At 42.6% G+C, this 20,252-nt stretch overlaps 1 protein-coding gene across 1 annotated transcript in view; it reads left to right on the plus strand.

Moving 5' to 3' along the window:
* Positions 1-20,252, plus strand: part of NTN4 (netrin 4) — a 252,953-nt gene that overhangs the window by 102,007 nt on the left and 130,694 nt on the right. Inside the window, exon 3 of the mRNA XM_073620153.1 lies at positions 19,767-20,045. Within this exon, the coding sequence (XP_073476254.1) occupies positions 19,767-20,045 (279 nt within the window). The remainder of the gene's footprint in view (positions 1-19,766; positions 20,046-20,252) is intronic.

Here is a 20,252-nt window from a genome sequence, read left to right on the forward strand (position 1 = left end):
TCAGCTGCTAGTTTTCCAGCATGCTCGTCCGACATTAGCTTGTCAGACCTACATACACACAAATGTTGGCTGTTTTTTTTTTTTTGAACCAGCTGATGTCTCCTGACATTCGGCCTGTGTGTACGGGGCTTAAGTCACAACAATAGATAAATACAATGTGCTTAAGCTGTTAACACATAAACAATTCAAATTTCTCGTATATGTTTATTGAATACACCCCTTAAACATTCACAGTGCTGGAGGCAAAAGTAAGTGAATCCATAGACTAATTACTTCCGCGAAAGCTAATTGGAGTCAGTAGTTTGCACACCTCCAATTATTGAAATGAGTTTGGAGGTGTGGTTTAGAGCTACTTTGATTAATAAAAAACACTCAAACATTTTAAGATTGCTGTTTATAGGAAGCATCAGCTGATGTGAACCATGCCTCGCAACAAGACGCTTTCTGAAGAGATACAATTGAAGTAGTTGATCAGCATCAGACTGGAAAGAAATACAAAGGAATTTTAAAGTGTTTAGGCATCCATCAGTCAATACAAATTGTCTATAAAAAGAGACAGTTTAGTACTGTGGCTACTCTTTCTAGAAGTGCGGGCTCAGCCAAGTTGGCTTCCAAGGCACAATGCAGAATCCTCAATGAGGTAAGGAAGAACCCACCAGTAACAGGTAAAGGCTTGAAAACATCACTGGAGCTGGCAGACATCCCTGTTTATCAGCCTATAAGTAAGTCTTTGAACAGGCAGGGTGTCCATGGCAGAACACCACAAAGGAAGCCGCTGCTCTCCAAAAAAAAAACAAAAAAAAACATTGCTGCACTACTGAAGTTTGCCAAAGTGCACCTTGGCAAACTTTAATGCTACTGGGAAAATGTTTTATGGACTGATGAAACAATAGTTGAATTGTTTGGAAAGAATACTCAGTGCACAAAAATCAGTTTACCAACATAAAAATATCATCCCAATGGAGAAGTATGGTGAATGGAACATCATGATTTGAACTTGCTTCGCTGCCTCAGGACCTGGACCACTTGCCATTATCGAGGGGAAAATAATTTTCCAACTCTACCTAAATATCCTACAGGATATTGTAGAAGCTTAGTAGAAGTTGGGTGATGCAGCAGGTCAATGACCCTAAGCATCAAAGGAAATCTACCACAGAGTGGCTTCAGAAAAATAAATTGTGCCTTTTGAAGTGGCCCAGTCAGAGCCCAGACCTTAACCTTATAGAGATGCTGTAGAAGGACCTCAAGAGAGCCATTCACATCAGACATCCTACAAATGTGTCTGAGCTGAAGCAGTTATGTAAAGAAGAATGATCAAAATTTCCACCTGAATGTTGTGCAGGTCTGATTCAGAGCTACCTAGCAACAGTTGGGTTTTGGCTCATGGGTCACCAGTCTTGACCTTCTGTCCACTCCCCAAATCAAACACACCCGGAAGTGCAGCAAAAAGAGGCCAAGAAAGATCAAAACATAGTAACTATGAAATCCAACTTAAAGATACAGTAGCAATATTTAAACTTTACATGTTTTTTGTGCCTATGGCAAATTCCCCTCAAACAACTATGTATAGCACAAAAATAGTAGAGTCTAGTATTTAATCTTTTTCTAGATACCATCAAAAGCCAACAGGGGCACAGGGAGCCTTTCTGGTCGGCAGAACACAATAATTATTGCTAGCGGCTATAGCCACTGACAGTAGTTACATGTAAAAAATCCAACAGGCTGATTGTACCCAAGTCAATCTATCAATAGACAATCAGTCTGTCCACACAAGAGTTGAATCTCAGCCAGTCCCTGCTGAACCTGACAAATTTCAGTTCCTATATGGCCAGCTTTAGATGAGGATCAGAGCACATTTTATGGCAAATTACTACAGAAAATCAGTTAGATAAACTTTTTCTTGCCACTATATTTTTACCACACCCTGGCCGAATGTGTGAAGGGTGAAGGTCCTACCCTTACACGTGTGTTAGGCCTTTTGCACACGGTACTGATGTTTGAGCATCTGCTTTTTTGGACGTATTTTCAGGTGTTCATTTTGCACGTATTTGTACACATTTGCGTGTACTGACGCAAAATACAGACCAGGAACGCAGCGCTTGTTTACGTGCCTTGTACAGGAACATTGTAAACAATGGGCTGCATTTTAGATCAGTAAAAAAATAAAATGCTGTACTGAGCTTTTTCAAGCTGCAGTGTGCAAGAGGCCTTACCATGCACACAGCATGCACCTTTAACTGTGCAGATTGTGCAGATGTGTACACTGCCACCCGCCTGCCACCCGATCCACTCAAGACAGAGGTATGCATTCAGCCATCCATCTGGCGGATCGGATGAGATCTGATGAAAAAAGACATGCTGTCCGTTTTTGTCCGATCTCCCTATAGAGATCAGTGGGGCACTAATAGGTCCCTCCCCCCTCAGTGAGCAGAGACAGACCTGTCATCCTCTGGCTCAGCGGAGATCAACGGAGCGATCTCCCGCTGAGCTGGCAGACTCCTCTGAGCGGATCCGCCCAGTATGAAGGGGATCATTCATTTAAGCAAATTACACAGTCCCTCCATAGCAGATGGTCAGAAAAGAGAATACATGTTATTGTAGCACTAAACATGTGATAAAAGCATGAGTAGGGTTTAAAATATCACCAGGGAGGTCATGAGAAAATGTTATAAAAATGCTATAAAGTAGGCCATATGCAAAAACCACTCTGCAGATTTATAATTCAATAGTTTTGGTCAATAAGAATGAACAAACACCTGTCAATTGCAAGTGCTTCTGATTAGTTAAAGCATGTACATACTGTAAATCTGTGCCTGGGGAATTTGATTTTGGTCGATAGTTAGGATACGATTGTGATTTACGACTGTAAATTGTCGATCGCATCTCTGTTTCTGCTGTATAATCTGATAATTTGCTCAGTAAATATACAATCATAATCATGAACAAAGCATCTCAGTGCTGCTGATTGATGCAAAATGATTGATAATATTTCGCCCTGGCTAACTGACTCAGTTTAATTGAATCTGATTGAAATTGAATCTAAGTCGATTGGAAGAGAAATTTCAGCTATTGAGTTGTTTGGATGCAATTGCTTTGGTTGTTTTTTCTCTTTTTGATAGCTGATGTTTAATAAAGTTGCACAGTTATGACCTTTTCAGTACCTAGACTAATGTGATGGTGCTCAGAACGTGTTACCTTTCTCTCACTTTTCTGTAGAAGATAGAAAAAAAGCTAGGCTGGAGCTCAACAACGCCCTAGACACACAATAGATCTAGACTATCATAAAAGGGAAAAGTGTGTATTTTTCAGCCTTTTGCTATCTAATAAGCAACACCCAGTCTGGTTTTAGCTTGCAGTGTGTGTAAAGTTATAGCCAAAGCGTTTTTAAATTATATAGTTTCAAAATGAATACTAAAGCAGACCTTCACCCTCATTTTGCAAATTTCCTAATTTTATTTCTCATACTCCCTTCTGATGGAATTACATATATTATTATATTCTTTTTGTCAAATGCCTTTTTTGAAGCTTTCCCCTCCCCACTTCTGGATTTCTTGCTTAGACAAGAATGGCATTGCATATATTCACTGTTACCACTCCAAAAGTGATGGGTGCGCATCTCTGAACATTACTATAGAACACTGGACTATGTTTGGAATGTATTCACCTCACACTGAACCACTTTTCAAACTTGGTTCTAAAATTAAACCACTCCAGGTGTTAATTACACCACTGGTTGCATACTGTTCGCAGAGTTTAAGGCTCTGTTTCCACTAGTGCGACTTTTCATGCGACTTGGGACTGAAAAGTCGCATGACAAATTGTTTCCCATGATTTCCAATGAGTACCGTTCATATCTGTGCGACTTCAAGTCGCAGCGACTTCAAAGTAGTCCCTGCACTACTTTGGTCCCACTTTGATGCGACTTGAGGTCCATAGATACAGGCATTGCTTAAAATCGCGGTAAAAAATCGCGGCAAAATCGCGCGACTTTGGGGACGCACTAGTGGAAACATAGCCTCAAGTGGATGTAAACCTGATTCATGAAATTTGAGCTGGGCAAATATATCTGTAGTGTATTTTTATCTCTCTTCAAAGCACTGAGTCCCATGGCTTTCTGCTGCTCCATTCTTCTGTTATCAGCATGATAACTTCTGACAAGTTCTCTATCAACTGAGATAAAACCAGGCTGAAATTTGTGTTGGGGAGGTTGCTATAAATAGATTAGCAGAGAGCTGAGCTCTTCACAGAACCTCTCTGCAAGTCTCTACCTATGTGGATTGGGGGTGTGTGCCTTTCCTCCAATCAGCTGTCTTGGCTGTATGCCAAGAATCCACTCCCAGTGCTGAACAGAAAGAGAAAATCTGTAACATGAGGTGCACCTTCTAAAGAATATAGGAAGCTGAAGACAGCAAATATACATGTAAAACTTATGTAGGAAGATTTGTTTCATCTCTGTGTATCATCTGAGGCTGTTCACTTTACTGGGTATATGTGAGGGTTTAAATTCACTTTAATTCTACTTCCACCTAGAACCCTTACAAGATACTCAGGTGCTTCCTCCCGCCTTTTCACCACAAGGATTCTTTACATGATGGTCTAAACCTGGTTTATAGCGTACTGCTTATAGACATGTTTACCTTATACTCTGTACCCTATTTTATGAGTATCCCACCGGAGAATACACTCACTTGTATCTATGGTGGAGACCAGGCAAAAGGAGCCAATGAAAAATTGAAGCTGAACATTCCCTCTGTCAGAGGCCCGCACAACACTCAAGCTCAGAGTGACAATGCTCCCCTTGAACCGGAGAAAGTCTCAGCATCCAATTATATTTTAGGCAGGCAGCAAGCTGCCTGTTTGCCTAAAGCAAACTTCTTGGCAACTATTTCATATTTCCTTGGGCATACTATGATCTTAATTCAGCCATCTTCGTCCAGGGCTCAAAAACGCTACTCCTATTCCTCTTTGTCAACCAGAGTAGGATCCTATTATGCCAGTCCTAGAAGACACATACACAAAAGGAAATGAAGAGAATATTGAAGAAATATTAGAGCAAGCTCTGAAAGGTGTTTCTGCCCCAGATTGTCACTATATTGAAGAGGGAGCTTCACGCAACGTGCTTACTAGCGTTGAAAAACACTTTGCCGCTGTCCACAAAAACCTTGGCATTGTGCAAGCTGACTCTCTTCTGCCTCACTATGTCCTTTTGGGTACAAAGATACTTACAAAACCCTACAAAACATTTCATGTTCATGAACAGATAGAATGTGCAGCCTAAGATTTCTGGATCACTCTTGAAAAAAATTTCAATCCCAAGATCGTTAATAAACTCTATCTAGTGGATAAAAAGAGTTCACAAAGAAGTGGGCTATTCCTGTAGTTGATCTTGTCATCTCAGTCCTAAACAGACATCCCTCTGTACCTATGGAAGATGTACCTTCTTTCAAAGATTCTGCAGATAGAGAGTTTGAGATGCTCCTAAAAGTTTTTTTGAATCTTGCAGGCCCAGCCCTGCAACCAGCTCTTGTTGCAATTTCAGTGTGTCAAACTGCAGCTAAGTGGACTAGGACAATGAATGATCAACATGAATCTGCATTTCAGAATCATGCTGTTATACTGCAGTTACAATTGCCGTCTGCTTTACTTTTCTGTGTAGATGCCTTGGGACCTGAGACAAATTTTCAGCACAGAATATCCATTCACACGCACAGAACTTTAAAGATAAAAGCTTGGACAATTGAAGCTGCCTGCAAACACCACCTTTTCAAGGAAGACATCTGTTCGGTGAGACACTTTTACTTCCACAGTGGAAGGTCCCAAAAGCACCTTTTTCAGAAAACGCAGAGCAACTATTCACTCTAACCAGGGCTCAACGTCAAGTTCAGCCATTGTCTTTTGGCACAAGGCTTGGCCCACCAGGGCCACTAAGCCTTCCCTAAAGTTCTCTTCACAATGAAGAGGCACCCTCATACCTAAAAGTGGGGGAACATCTGTTACAGTTGCTTCTCTGGGTTCAATCAGAGGTGTCAAAGGGGTACAAAATTGAGTTAAAAGCCCTATCACATATCAGCCAATCTTGTTCCACTGTTGGTCTATCATGTTGCAAGCTGTTTTTCTCTTTGCATTGTACTGGGCTGTCTTCTTAACAGAAAATGTTGAATTAAAAAAAATCTGTCCGAGGAAAGTTACGCTTGCAAAATGCCCTGAACCACCTCTTTTCCCAGGGACAGGTTCAAAGGCTTCTACTCAAACCCGTTTACGGTAACAAGCTCAATGGAGGTATTTGTTGAATTAAAAATTCAAAAATTTCGCAGACAAGGGTAATAGATGGGCAATCAAGTGGCCTATTTATATTTAACCATCTCGTTAGTGCTTTCTGTGCTTTGCATTGACAGACAGCCACTTTTAGTTTGTCATGCTGTCCTTTGGTCTGTTCTCTGCTCCCAGAGTGTTCACAAAGGTCTTAACACCTCTGCTTGCCCTGCTCAGAACTCAGGGCATCCAGCTCACAGGCTATCTAGACAACCTTCTTCTGAAGGACTCGTCATTTGAAAATGTCCACAAGACAATTCAGATACTCCAGGTCTTGTTTTTCGGAGTGATCAATTTTTACTGTACTCCAGCCTTTCCTTACTTGGGTCTGGTCCTGGGCACATCCCAAACAAAATTCTCTCTACCAGAAAATAAAGTTCCTCCTCTAAAAGCACATGCTTGAGTTTTGAGATCGAAGACACTTGCACATTGAGATTCTCTATGAAAGTAATAAGCCTAGGCCTAACTAGCAGTACCATTCTCCCAATGACATTCAAGAACTCTCCAACAAAATATCGTATCGTCTGGAACAAGCAGGCTCTATATCTTAATTTACCAATGCTCCTGTCCAGCCAACAAAGAAACTCCCTATCTTGGTGGATCACTACCCAGCCCTAACTGTGGAGAAGTTCACCCTTTCCTATCACTGGAAAGTTAGCACAACAGACACAAGATCTCAGGGTGGGGAGGAGTGTTCCAATCCATAGCTGTCCAAAGAACATGGTCATTGAGAGAAGCCACGCTTCCTGTTAACACCTTGGAGCTTGGAGCTCAGAGCAGTAAAGTTGGCCCTCTTCTGAAGGAACACCCAATCAGGGTACAGTCACACAATGCCAATAGGTGGTTGCCTACATCAATCATCAAGGGGACATTAGGAGTCTGGTTGCCTTGAAGGAGGCTAACCATATCAACAGAAACTAACTGTTTAACATTCTTTGCGGTGCACAATTCAGGAGTGGGATTACTGGAAAGCAGAATTCTTAGTTGCCATCTCATGAATCAGGGGGAATGGGCCCTTCAGATGATTCAATCTGATATGTTAAAAATGGGGGATTCCAGATGTGGACATCCTAGCCTCCATATTCAACAACAAACTACCTCTGTTTGTTGCCAGAACCAGGGACCCTCTAGTTCTAGCCTCAGATGCTTTGGTAATCCTCTGCTCTCAGTTCTGGCTAATTTGTGCCCTCCCTCCAGTCTGCTTAATACAGCAAGAGAGGAAAACCATGATTCTAATTGCACCAAACTGACCCAGAACAACCTGGTACAGAGACATATTTAGCCTTCTAGCAGAAGTAACTCACCAACGTAACTTTTCATTTTCCTATCAGTTTTTTACTGTAATGGCCCCCTGTGACTGTGCTGTATAAAAACAATGCTGTATATACCTTGTTTACAGAGCGCTGATCTGCGCTTATTGACCTGCTGCCTATCTCTTCTCTCGGCCCGACAAATGCAGCGGACGGGGCCAGGGATCCCTCCTGACGTCAGTCAGGAGGGGAGGAGGAGAGAGGCGGCCCCGTCCGCTGTATCTGTCAGGCTGAGAGAGGAGTTAGGCAGCGGGTCAATGAGCGCAGATCAGCTCTATGTAAACAAGGTATATACAGCATTATTTTTATACAGCACAGTTGCAGGGCACCATTACAGTAAAAAACAGAGACTGTATTAAAAATAAGCAGTAATTTGAGCAGCAGGACGGGAGGGGGTGGCGCAGACACGGAGCTAACAGGTAGGGAGGTGAGGAGGGGGAGAGAGAGAATGGAGGAGAGGACACAGGAGACATAGAGCAGGTTGCGGCTGACGAAGGCACATACGCTGACAACTGTGTCAGGGCTCAGCAGCCCTGATATATCGTGGCTAGCGTACAGGGGGGAGGGTAGAAACTGTCAGGATCAGCCAGGTATTACAGGTGATACAGGGGGCCAATTTACACAGCACAAGCACTGTGCTGTAAAACATGCTTTTTAGGAAGTGGATCGTTATTTTTTGGGGGGGGGGGGGGGGGGGTTAACAAAAACTTTAACCTTTTTCTGGCATTTTCTTTTGGTGCCTTTATTTTAATTTTCACAACTCAGGTGAAGTTTCTCTTTTATTTGGATATTATTGAATTACTAAGCATACAGGTAGGTCAAAAAACATAACTTTCTAACTAGATAAATTATAAAAATCTTTAGAATAAATGAACATGTGCATGCAGGCCCACAATAATTGCTTTGCATGATCAAACTGGTGCTTTGGTTGTGTGGTTTTGGTTTTTATTGCTCAGTATCTTAATCAGCTACTTAATTTAAACAAATTTGTAACTGATTAATTGAATAATTACTAAAAAATGTATTCATTAGCTAGCAGTATGTTCTAAAGCCCCAAGATATGTTCTAAATACCATGTTGATATTTAACTCAAGTGATATTTATGCATAAAGCTGCCTATATTTATTGAATGCAAGCTTACTGAAAATTTCTAAGGTTTTATAATAAGAGGGAACCACGGGAGGCTAGTGACATAGGGGGTTAGACCAGTTGTGCATCAGTAGTAATTCACATTGAGATGCCAGTGATGAGAGCTTTATTGTTTGTCCACTTGGGACTCAGCCATGGGACACTTAGGACTAGAGACATCATAGATTACTAGACCTAAATCCATTTATAAAGAATTTCCAGATACTATGCAAACACCTTCAAACCTTCCCAAGGCATTTGGGTAGCACAACTTTCCGAAGGTTACTTTTGAATGTTCTTCCACAGTCCCCAGGTTAGGCGCTCTGGCACTTAACAATTTTTGGATACTGATGATTTTAATGCTCATTTGGCTGATTTAAGTGTACTTGGCCAATGGATATACAGTGCATGCATCATTCTTTATTTGTCCACTGAAAAAGTGGACTTTGGTTCACAAAACGCTTTGAGAAGTGTTTATCCCTGTGGAATGGTTTCTGTAAATAATAACAATGAATGTACAGGGGTTGGACAAAAATATGGAAACACCGGGTAAAAAGAAATCGTTACCTAATATGGTGTTGGACTGCCTTTGGTAAACAAGACGGTCTGAATTCTCCTGGGAATTGACAAATATAAGTTTTGGATGATGAATAGTGGAATCTGGTACCACTGTTCATGCAAAAATCGTTGCAGGTCTCGTAGAGATGTCAGAGGCAGAAAATTAGCCAGTTTCCCCCCGAAACTGCATATGCCGTCTTAACCTTTGATACTGTAGCTCACAACACTGCAAATAAATTGCCAACTTCAGTCACAGAGGCACCAGCTAAGCGAGCACCAACAATTTGCCCTCTTTGAAACTCTGTAAGCTCTGACATGACTCCGTACTACTAGCAGCGCACGCAGTGAATGACAAAAATGAGACTTCCCATCTGTTAGCTAGGTGTCTCATCACACAGCGGAAGCAAAGGAATGTGAGGAAAGGGGGAATAGCCTGTGGTGGTAGGAGTTTCAAAAAAGGTCAGCTATTTGGGAATGTTCTAGGGGGCCTCTAGAAAATGTAATTTAGGGCCACCTGACCCCCCAGCAGTGGTGTATTTAGGTTTTGTGCTGCCCTAGGCCTGACTAAACCCATGCACCCCTAATTTAAATATGACCCACCCCTTCTTGTCAAGACCACACCCCTTTGAGTTTAAGTCCTGCCCTGTCATCCGTAAACCACACACCTTCCCATTTAGGCTCCACTTTTTCATCTTAGAGCTCCACCTCTTCCTCTCTCTACATTAAAAGTGGGTACCAAGTGTAGCGTCATCATTGCCCTTCAATGTAGCCTCATCAGTACCCATCAATGCAGCCTCACCGGTGCCCATCAATGCAGCCTCATCAGTACACATCAATGCAGCCTCACTGGTGCCCATCAATGCAGCCTCATCAGTACCCATCAATGCAGCCTTCATCGGTGCCCATCAATGCAGCCTTATCAGTACCCATCAATGCAGCCTCACCAGTGCCCATCAAAGCAGCCTCACCGATGCCCATCAAAGCAGCCTCACCGGTGCCACCAATGCAGTCCCACCGGTGCCCATCAGCGCAGCCTCACCGCTGCCCATCAATGCAGCCTCACCAGTGCCCATCAGTGCAGTCTCGCCAGTACCCATCAGCACAGCCTCACCAGTGCCCATCAGCGCAGCTTCAACAGTACCCGTCAATGCAGCCTCATCAGTGCCCATCAATGCCTCCTCATCAATGCCTATCAATGCAGCCTCATCAGTGCAGGTTATCAGTGCCCATCACTGTAGCATATCAGTGCTGCCTTATAAGTGCAGCTTAAGAGTGCCGCCTAATCAGTGGCAATCAGTGCAGCCTTAACCTCTTTAGAGCCCTTTTACACTGAAAGCACCGCTTTGCGGGTCGTTTTAACCCTTTTTCTACCGCTATTGGGGGTTAAAAAAACCCCTGCAAAAATTACGGTAGAGCACCGCTAAAAATAGCGGCGTTTTACCGCTGACGGCGCCAATGCCCCAGTGTGAAAGGGATCTTAGTGAAAGTTCATGTACTGCAAAGTTTGAACTTTCACTTAAGGTGGACTGTTTAATGAGTTTGTAGCATGGATCACTTTATTGCAATATCATGATCTGTAAATTCATTTCCATATTGAGCACAGATTGGCTGCAATAAAGTGATCCCATGCATGTGCACAAAAGAAAAGTAATAGTAATTGACTCTATTTTATCTGCTGTCCTGGCTAGTGGGTAGGGGGTTCCCCTCGTGCTTCTCTCTCCTCCTCCTCCTCGACCTGTCATCAGACAGACCCCGCCCCAGGCCGGGGAGATGAGCGATGCAGTGAAAGCCGAACGGAGGAGGGTAGAGGGCGGAGCTTTAGGCTCCGCCTCCGCCCGTCCAAATTACAAGCAGCCAGACACCGGCCGCTTATGGGGGTGCGAGTCGCCGCCCCCCGCCAGGCACGTCACCACACCACAGTAAGCCGGCCGCTGGAGCCTGCATTTCTGCAGGAGAAGGCCGCGGGATCTGGGAGGTGGGGGGGGGGGGGCGGCTTTTCGCAACGGACAGGCGATCGGGACCTGTCCGTGGCTGGGTATGGAGACGAGTGAGGGGAAGATGGCCCCCACCCGTCTCCACACCATAGCAGGGCGGAAGCGACGTCTCTTCCGCCCATACGTCTTAAAGGGCCATTTTTTTTACCCCAGATCTCATATTTAAGAGGACCTGTCATGCTATTTTCTATTACAAGGAATGATTACATTCCTTGTAATATTAATAAAAGTGACCCATTTTTTTTTTTTTAAACAGTGAAAAAATAAATAAAATCAAGTAAAATAAATAAGGGAAAAAAAATTTTTTTTTAAAGCGCTCCGTCCCGACGAGCTCGCGCGCAGAAGAGAACGCATACGTGAGTATCGCCGGCATATGAAAACGGTGGTCAAACCACACATGTGAGGCATCGTCGCAGTCATTAGAGCAAGAACAATAATTCTAGCCCTAGACCTCCTCTGTAACTCAAAACATGCAACCTCTAGCATTTTTTAAACGTCGCCTATGGAGATTTTTAAGGGTAAAAGTTTGACGCCATTCCACGAGTGGGTGCAATTTTGAAGCGTGACATGTTGGGTATCAATTTACTTGGCGTAACATTATCTTTTACAATATAAAAAAAAATGGGCTTACTTTACTGTTACTCTGTTACTGTTTTTACAGTTATTACTCTTATTTTTTTATTCAGAAAAGTGAATTTTTTCCAAAAAAGTGCACTTGTAAGACCGCTGCGCAAATACGGTGTGAAAAAAAGTATTTTGATGACTGCCATTTTATTCTCTAGGGTGTTAGAAAAAACAATATATAATGTTTGGGGGTTCTAAGTAATTTTCTAGCAAAAAAAAACTGTTTTAAACTTGTAAACACCAAAATCTCAAAATGAGGCTAGTTAATGGTTAAGCAGGAGGCCAAGGGGGATCTTTGCCAGTCACCAGAGGGATATTTGAAGACCGCCCTATTGATTTTGGCTAATTTTGTTTACAGTGATTAAAAGAGTAATGCCCGGTACACACGATCCGATTATCGGACGAATGATCGTCTGTTTTTTTTTGCATGCTAATCTCACTAAAGTCACGAAAATTCACGTACGACAGCATAAAAATTCGGAAGTGATGTCATGTGTTGTAATGCATTTGTATTGCATTTTCGAACGATAGGTGTACTGATTAAATGAAAATCGTACGATCTGGCATCGCACAAAAAAAATTTCAGTGCATGTCCGATAGAAGAATATCGGATGAACTGTCCTGATCGGCTCTCGAAAGCTCTGTACTAACATTCCGATTATCGTACAGTCGATTCGAATGCAGAATTTTTCGTACAATTTTCGGATCGTGTGTACGGGACATTATGGTGTATTGTTAATTGTTTATATTTGTGAAAATCAATAAACATGGATGTGGCCATTAATAACCACTTTCCCCTGAAAGATTTACCCCACTTCATGACCAGGCCATTTTTCTGCTTTTTGCCACTGCATTACTTTAACTGATAATTGCGCGGTCATGCAACGCTGTACAGAAATAAAATGTATTGTTTCTGTACAGTGGTAGTGGTATATGATCACCACTGGGGTCATGACTGGGGTCATCAGCATCATATCCAGAGGTTGCCTTTGGAAAATTGACATGTGCCAACATTGCTGCAGAGGTTGAAGGGGGTGGGGGGTCAGCCTGTCAGTGGCTATCATCCCAGAAGGAAGCCTCTTCTAAAGATAATGCACACGACAGCCCGCAAACAGTTTGCTGAAGACAAGCAGATTAGGACATTAATTACTGGAACCATGTCCTGTGGTCTGATGAGACCAAGATAAACTTATTTGGTTCAGATGATGTCAAGCCTGTGTGGCAGCAACCAGGTGAGGAATACAAAGACAAGTGTGTCTTGCCTACAGTCAAGCATGTTGGTGGGAGTGTTATGGTCTGGGGCTGCATGAGTGCTGCCGGCACTGGGGAGCTACAGATCATTGAGGGAACCATGAATGCCAACGTGTACTGTGACATACTGAAGCAGAGCATGATCCCCTCCCTTTGAAGACTGGGCCGCAGGGCAGTATTCCAACATAACGACCCTAAACACACCTCCAAGACAACCACTGCCTTGCTAAAGAAGCTGGAGGGACTGGCCAAGCACCTGCTCCCCATTCACACCTGAGACCTTGTAACACTAACAAATCACATGACACCAGGGAGGAAAAATGGCTAATTGGGCCCAACTTGGACATTTTCACTTAGGGGTGTACTCAATTTTGTTGCCAGCGGTTTAGACATTAATGGCTGTGTATGGAGTTATTTTGAGTGGACAGCAAATTTACACTGTTATACAAGTTGTACACTCACTACTTTATATTGTAACAAAGCGTCATTTCTTCAGTGTTGTCACATGAAAAGATGTAATTAAATTTTTACAAAAATGTGAGGGGTGTACTCACTTTTGTGAGATACTGGAATTTTTATTTTATTTTATCTATTTTTTTATACGAGTAACACTGTTAACGAGCGTTTTGCAATACAAGCTATTATTTTTTAAAATCCTGACTCGGTTTGCAAGCATTGTCTTACAAAACGAGCAGGCTTCAAGCCTCTGCTGTGTGCAGTACCGCATTTGGCCAGAGGTGCGGGGGCGCGGGTGACATTCGGAGCCACTCGCATCCGAGCGGTTTCCAAATGTTTCCGGCGCCACCCCCCCCCCCCACACACACACACACCTGTGGCCACATGCGGTACTGCATACCGTAGAAGTCACCGTGGAACGAATTATCTGAGTTTCCATTGACTTCTATGGGGAAACTCGCTTTGATATACGAGTGCTTTGGATTACAAACATTCTTCTGGAACGAACTATGCTCGTAATCCAAGGTTATTCACTGTATTAGTAATGGCAGTGTTCAGCTACTGTGATATTGCGGCTGACAATCTGACACTAACTGACACTTTGTGGGAACCAGTGACACTAATACAGTGATCAGTGCTAAAAATATGCACTATACTAATGACACTAGCTGGGAAGGGGTTAACATCTAGGGCAATCAAAGGGTTAAATGTGTGCCTAACCAGTGTTTATGTGATTACTGTTAGATGCTTATACTAAGGGAGGTAATGGTTTTTATTCACTGTTTTGCAGGGAAACAAAAACCGCCATATCCCCCTAAAAGGACAGAGCTCTGTCCTATCTTCCTCCTCGCCAATCAGCAGGTGCCGGCAGACATTTATTGGCCAGCACCCACTGATCAGCTTGTGCTGTGTCTATTCAAAGCACAGCCCGAATGCCCCGTACTTAGGAGTGCCGGATCACGTACCCTGTACAGAAGAGCCACTTTGCGGCTGTATAATGGTGTTATGTGGTCAGCAAGTGATAATCCAGTTTGGTGGGTCTAGTATTCTTTGTATGTTTGGAGTTTATGCCACCTACCATCCCATGTTACATCACTTCCGCTTTCCATTCGAAATGTCATCACTTTCACACCTACAAATCGTGTAGTGTTTCCAAATTTTTGGCCAACCCCTATATTTAGATGTCTGGATAATCATACAATTGTTATAAGTGTGATCAAACTGTTAAGAGTAGCATATTTATCAGTTATTAATAATCAACCACACTTTGATTTTATAACAGTAAGTTTATGTACATATATATAAATAAAAGGATGTTTTAATTCAAATAATGGTGTCACGGTATGTACCTAAAAGTACCCCTAATGTTGTGTGTATGTTCTGTGATTCTATGCTGGCAGAATGAAAAGGAGAACACCAACTCTGATCCAGCTCTATATTTTACCTTTGATGGATGGTTTGTAAACCTAATTGTATTTATCCCAAAACATATCTCCAAATGTGCTTCTCTCCTATGACCAACTGGTCTGACTCCTTACTTGACTTCCAGTTATCTTCTGGTACTTATCTCATCAGTCTGTTTTGGTCTTGACCTGTTTGATGACCTATTAGTATTTCTGGGCTTTTCATGCACAGTCTACTAGATAGGTCATTGGAGCACCAGAGTACCAGACCATGCAAAAAAAGTGTGGCAAAAACACAATTTTGTTGGTCAAGCCTTTATAGAACATTTCCTAAAGCATTTCATAAAGTAGCAGACATTCCCTGTTTTCATTTATTTTTTCTTTCTGTCCTTACAAAGGTGTTGCACTTGCCTGCTGCTTGCCTACAGCCAAGTGCAACCCTGTATATTTCAGGGTAATTATAAATGGTATGTCTGGTCTGAAAGAGTAGATTTGCAGGCTCTAGAGTTACCAAAGTTAAATGATGGGTATTTTCTTTCTACTTAGGTTCAGCTGCTCATGTAGCAATAAATCACTAACTAGTAGAGTACAGTACACATTGATGTGCACACACTGGCAGCAAAAGATGATACTTTCCTGGTGTCGACACAGCTATTGTTACACGTTAATATTAGATGTGTCCCAGATGGAACCACAAGAGTCTTGGTAATGATGTAACTCAAATGGTTTGAATATTTCCCTAAGGCAAGTACTTCTATTAACTACAGGTTCACTGAGTAGCATGATGCCTATTAGCCAGGTGTGCTTAGCTCTTTTCTCTATAACCTATAAGATTTAACTGCACTCTTTATTTGCAGATATGCTTCTATATCAAATAATACCATGCTGTCAGGGAGTTCTACAACTCAGTCACCAACACACAATTCAGAGTTGGTGAATGGTATTTTATATGCACATATTAACATCTGGTTTACTACATGGAGACGTAGCAGATAGCAGTGGCCATGACAACAGATATAATCAGTGGCGGCTGGTGCTATATTTTGGGGGGGGACAACCAGGCCAGTAGTCATACACGTAATATCAGCCAGAGGTAAAGCAGCAAGCAGAGTCAGGAGGAAGCCAGAGTCATACACTGGTAAACAGGCAGCAGAGGAGTCCAATGAGCAACCCAAAGGTCATACACAGATCAGCAGGCAGAAGCGGATCAGTGGAAGCCAAGGGTCAAAGCCAGGAATGGAGACAAGACAGGTTAAAGGCAAGCCGGAAATCTGATAACAAACAGGAACAAAACTCAGGAACACATGGGGGAGCTGAAGATCATCCTGCAACTAGTAGCTGATGCTGCTGGCTTTAAATAGGCCACTGGGTCCCAGTAATCTGTCATGCATTGCACGTACGCACTGGCACATTATTCTTTGAGACCTTTAGTGCCCGTGTGCGCATGCATATTAGCATTGGCGAATATCTATGTGCCAATGGTGAATTTCTATGTGTCAGTCTATGATTCTGCTAGGCATTAGCAGATGTGCCAGTTCTTCTTCAGGCTGTTCTCTGACACCATGGTACTACCTTACTGGAATTTGCATGTTCTCCTTGTACCTGCGGGGGTTTCCTCCCTGTGTAAATTGGCCCTATTATGTGTATGTATGAATGTGAGTTGAAGTGGGAGTAAATTCCCATGGACAATTTTTACCTATAGATACGCCTATAGTAAGGCTTACCTATGGGTACAGTAAATATCTCCTAAATGTGCACCGTTTAGGAGATATTTACTAGTGAAGCCGCTGGTGCATGCACTCTAAAGGAATGGCATACCGCACTGTTCCTTCAGAGCCCTGTGCCGTGAACGCAGTTCCTGCGTGCATGCACAGGAATAACGTCATTGTGGCTCGTCCAGTCAAAGGACCAGACCCTACCAACCTGAAAAGAAGACTGGGTGAAGATAGAAGCCCTGTCAGGGGTGACGAGGCACAGCTGGAGGAATTTGTTTTAACCTAGCACATTATAACTTTGCCCTGCGGGTTTAAAGAAAAAAATGCGGTTTGCACCCACTTTAAGGACCTTAGATTATAAGCTCCTTTAGGGCAGGGACTGATGTGAATGTACAATATATATATATATACAGTGGGGACAGAAAGTATTCAGACCCCCTTAAAGTTTACACTCTATGTTATATTGCAGTCATTTGCTAAAATCATTTAAGTTCATTTTTTTTCCTCATTAATGTACACACAGCACCCCATATTGACAGAAAAACACAGAATTGTTGACATTTTTGCAGATTTATTAAAAAAGAAAAACTGAAATATCACATGGTCCTAAGTATTCAGACCCTTTGCTCAGTATGTAGTAGAAGCACCCTTTTGATCTAATACAGCCATGAGTCTTTTTGGGAAAGATGCAACAAGTTTTTCACACCTGGATTTGGGGATCCTCTGCCATTCCCCCTTGCAGATCCTCTCCAGTTCTGTCAGGTTGGATGGTAAACGTTGGTGGACAGCCATTTTTAGATCTCTCCAGAGATGCTCAGTTGGGTTTAAGTCAGGGCTCTGGCTGGGCCATTCAAGAACAGTCACGGAGTTGTTGTGAAGCCACTCCTTCGTTATTTTAGCTGTGTGCTTAGGGTCATTGTCTTGTTGGAAGATAAACCTTCGGCCCAGACTGAGGTCCTGAACACTCTGGAGGTTTTCATCCAGGATATCCCTGTACTTGGCCGCATTCATCTTTTCCTCAATTGCAACCAGTCGTCCTGTCCCTGCAGCTGAAAAACACCCCCACAGCATGATGTTGCCACCACCATGCTTCACTGTTGGGACTGTAATGGACAGGTGATGAGCAGTGCCTGGTTTTCTCCACACATACCGCTTAGAATTAAGGCCAAAAAGTTCTATCTTGGTCTCATCAGACCAGAGAATCTTATTTCTCACCATCTTGGAGTCCTTCAGGTGTTTTTTAGCAAACTCCATGCGGGCTCTCATGTGTGTTGCACTGAGGAGAGGCTTCCGTCGGGCCACTCTGCCATAAAGCCCCGACCTGGAGTGATGGTTGACTTTCTACAACTTTCTCCCATCTCACGACTGCATCTCTGGAGCTCAGCCACAGTGATCTTTGGGTTCTTCTTTACCTCTCTCACCAAGGCTCTTCTCCCCCGATAGCTCAGTTTGGCCGGATGGCCAGCTCTAGGAAGGGTTCTGGTCATCCCAAACGTCTTCCATTTAAGGATTATGGAGGCCACTGTGCTCTTAGGAACCTTAAGTGAAGCAGAATTTTTTTTGTAACCTTGGCCAGATCTGTGCCTTGCCACAATTCTGTCTCTGAGCTCTTCAGGCAGTTCCTTTGAACTCATGATTCTCATTTGCTCTAACATGCACTGTGAGCTGAAAGGTCTTATATAGACAGGTGTGTGGCTTTCCTAATCAAATCCAATCAGTATAATCAAACACAGCTGGACTCAAATGAAGGTGTAGAACCATCTCAAGGATGATAAAGAAGAAATGGACAGCACCTGAGTTAAATATATGAGTGTCACAGCAAAGGGTCTGAATACTTAGGACCATGTGATATTTCAGTTTTTCTTTTTTAATAAATCTGCACAAATATCAACAATTCTGTGTTTTTCTGTCAATATGGAGTGCTGTGTGTACATTAATGAGGAAAAAAACTGAACTTAAATGATTTTAGCAAATGGCTGCAATATAACAAAGAGTGAAAAATTTAAGGGGGTCTGAATACTTTCCGTTCCCACTGTATATGTAAAGTGCTGCAAACATTGATGGTGCTATAGAAATATCTGTAATAATAATATTGAATGTGTTGGAAATTCTGCTCAGTAAGTGGCATTGGTATGTGCTGCGGCCATAGGGAAGCCATACCTGATCCAATAGTACATCAGGTTTAATAAACAGCCCTGCACCTACTACGCATGCATGCCATGGCCTCATTTATCCCAATTGATGGTGTTTACCGTTATGGATGGCTGGTGCCCACCATGGTATAGAGCAGCCATAGTAATAAAAGAGGCAGACACAGTAGCGCAGCATGCACAGAGCTAGTCAAGACTTACAACAAGAGCGGGGTTGTAGATATGTTTTTGAAGGACAGCTTCAATAAAAAATAAAGTTGTGCTTTAAAGCCTTTGGGTCAACATGACAGCAAAGCAACTATCTCTTTCAGAAGAAAGTAAGCAATGCAATTCTCCAAATTTCTTTTCAGGTTGTTTACTTTATTGCATATATATATTTTTTAACACTTTAGAAACTTGTGTGATTGTAAGTGCCTATTCCCTTTTAGGTAGCCCTACTTTCATCTTGTGCATGCTGCTTATTATTAGAAATGGGATCAGGCTTGTTTGGGATCCCACCTGCCCAATCCCGCCAGAAAACTGACACTGCACACGGCTAATCACAGGCAGTAAGACATTTCCCGATCTGCAGCTGCAGTGTCGGCTTCCTGGCAGGAATGAGCAGGTGGGATCCCCGAACACACCCAAGCCCATCTTTACTTGTTACCATCAACCAAGTATTAAATTTGTAGTGGTTCTTGCTGTGTGCATTGATCTCAACAAGAGTGCACACACCTCACACTGCCTATTGTTCTCAGTGCTGGGTGTATGGGTGGGAGTTTAGTAATTCTAATCACACATTTCTATGGCTCCCTATAGTAATAGACATGGATATGTTTTGTTTTAATTTACCTTTAAAATCTCATGTATTCACATTTTCCCTCAGGTTATTTTTCGAGCTATGCCACCTTACTATTCAACTGTGGATCCTTATAGTGAAGAAGCACAAGACAAACTAAAGATCACTAATCTCCGTGTTCAACTGCTGAAGCAACAGCTGTGTCCCTGCCACAACAAGGACTCAGACATCAAACCGCAGTCTTTAGCCCACTATGCTGTTTATGACTTTATAGTTAAGGGAAGCTGCTTTTGCAATGGACATGCAGATCACTGCGTTCCAACTGATGGATTTCGACAAGCCCGGACAACCAGCAAACTCCAGGTGGTAAGTATAAAATTATTGTGCAATACTATTCAATGCAGGATATACACATTGATGTTTAAAGTTTGTATATAGGAGACTGACTTGTGAAATTACTCATGTCTGTATGCTTAAGACTAATGTTCAGAGAGAACCATCTATGCAAACTTTACCTTTAAATGTCTTTCTTAAATTTGAAAGAGATGAGACATTGTATAATCTCTTATTTAT

The sequence above is a fragment of the Aquarana catesbeiana genome, linkage group LG03 (genome assembly GCF_042186555.1).
Source record: "Aquarana catesbeiana isolate 2022-GZ linkage group LG03, ASM4218655v1, whole genome shotgun sequence".
NCBI lineage: Eukaryota > Metazoa > Chordata > Amphibia > Anura > Ranidae > Aquarana > Aquarana catesbeiana.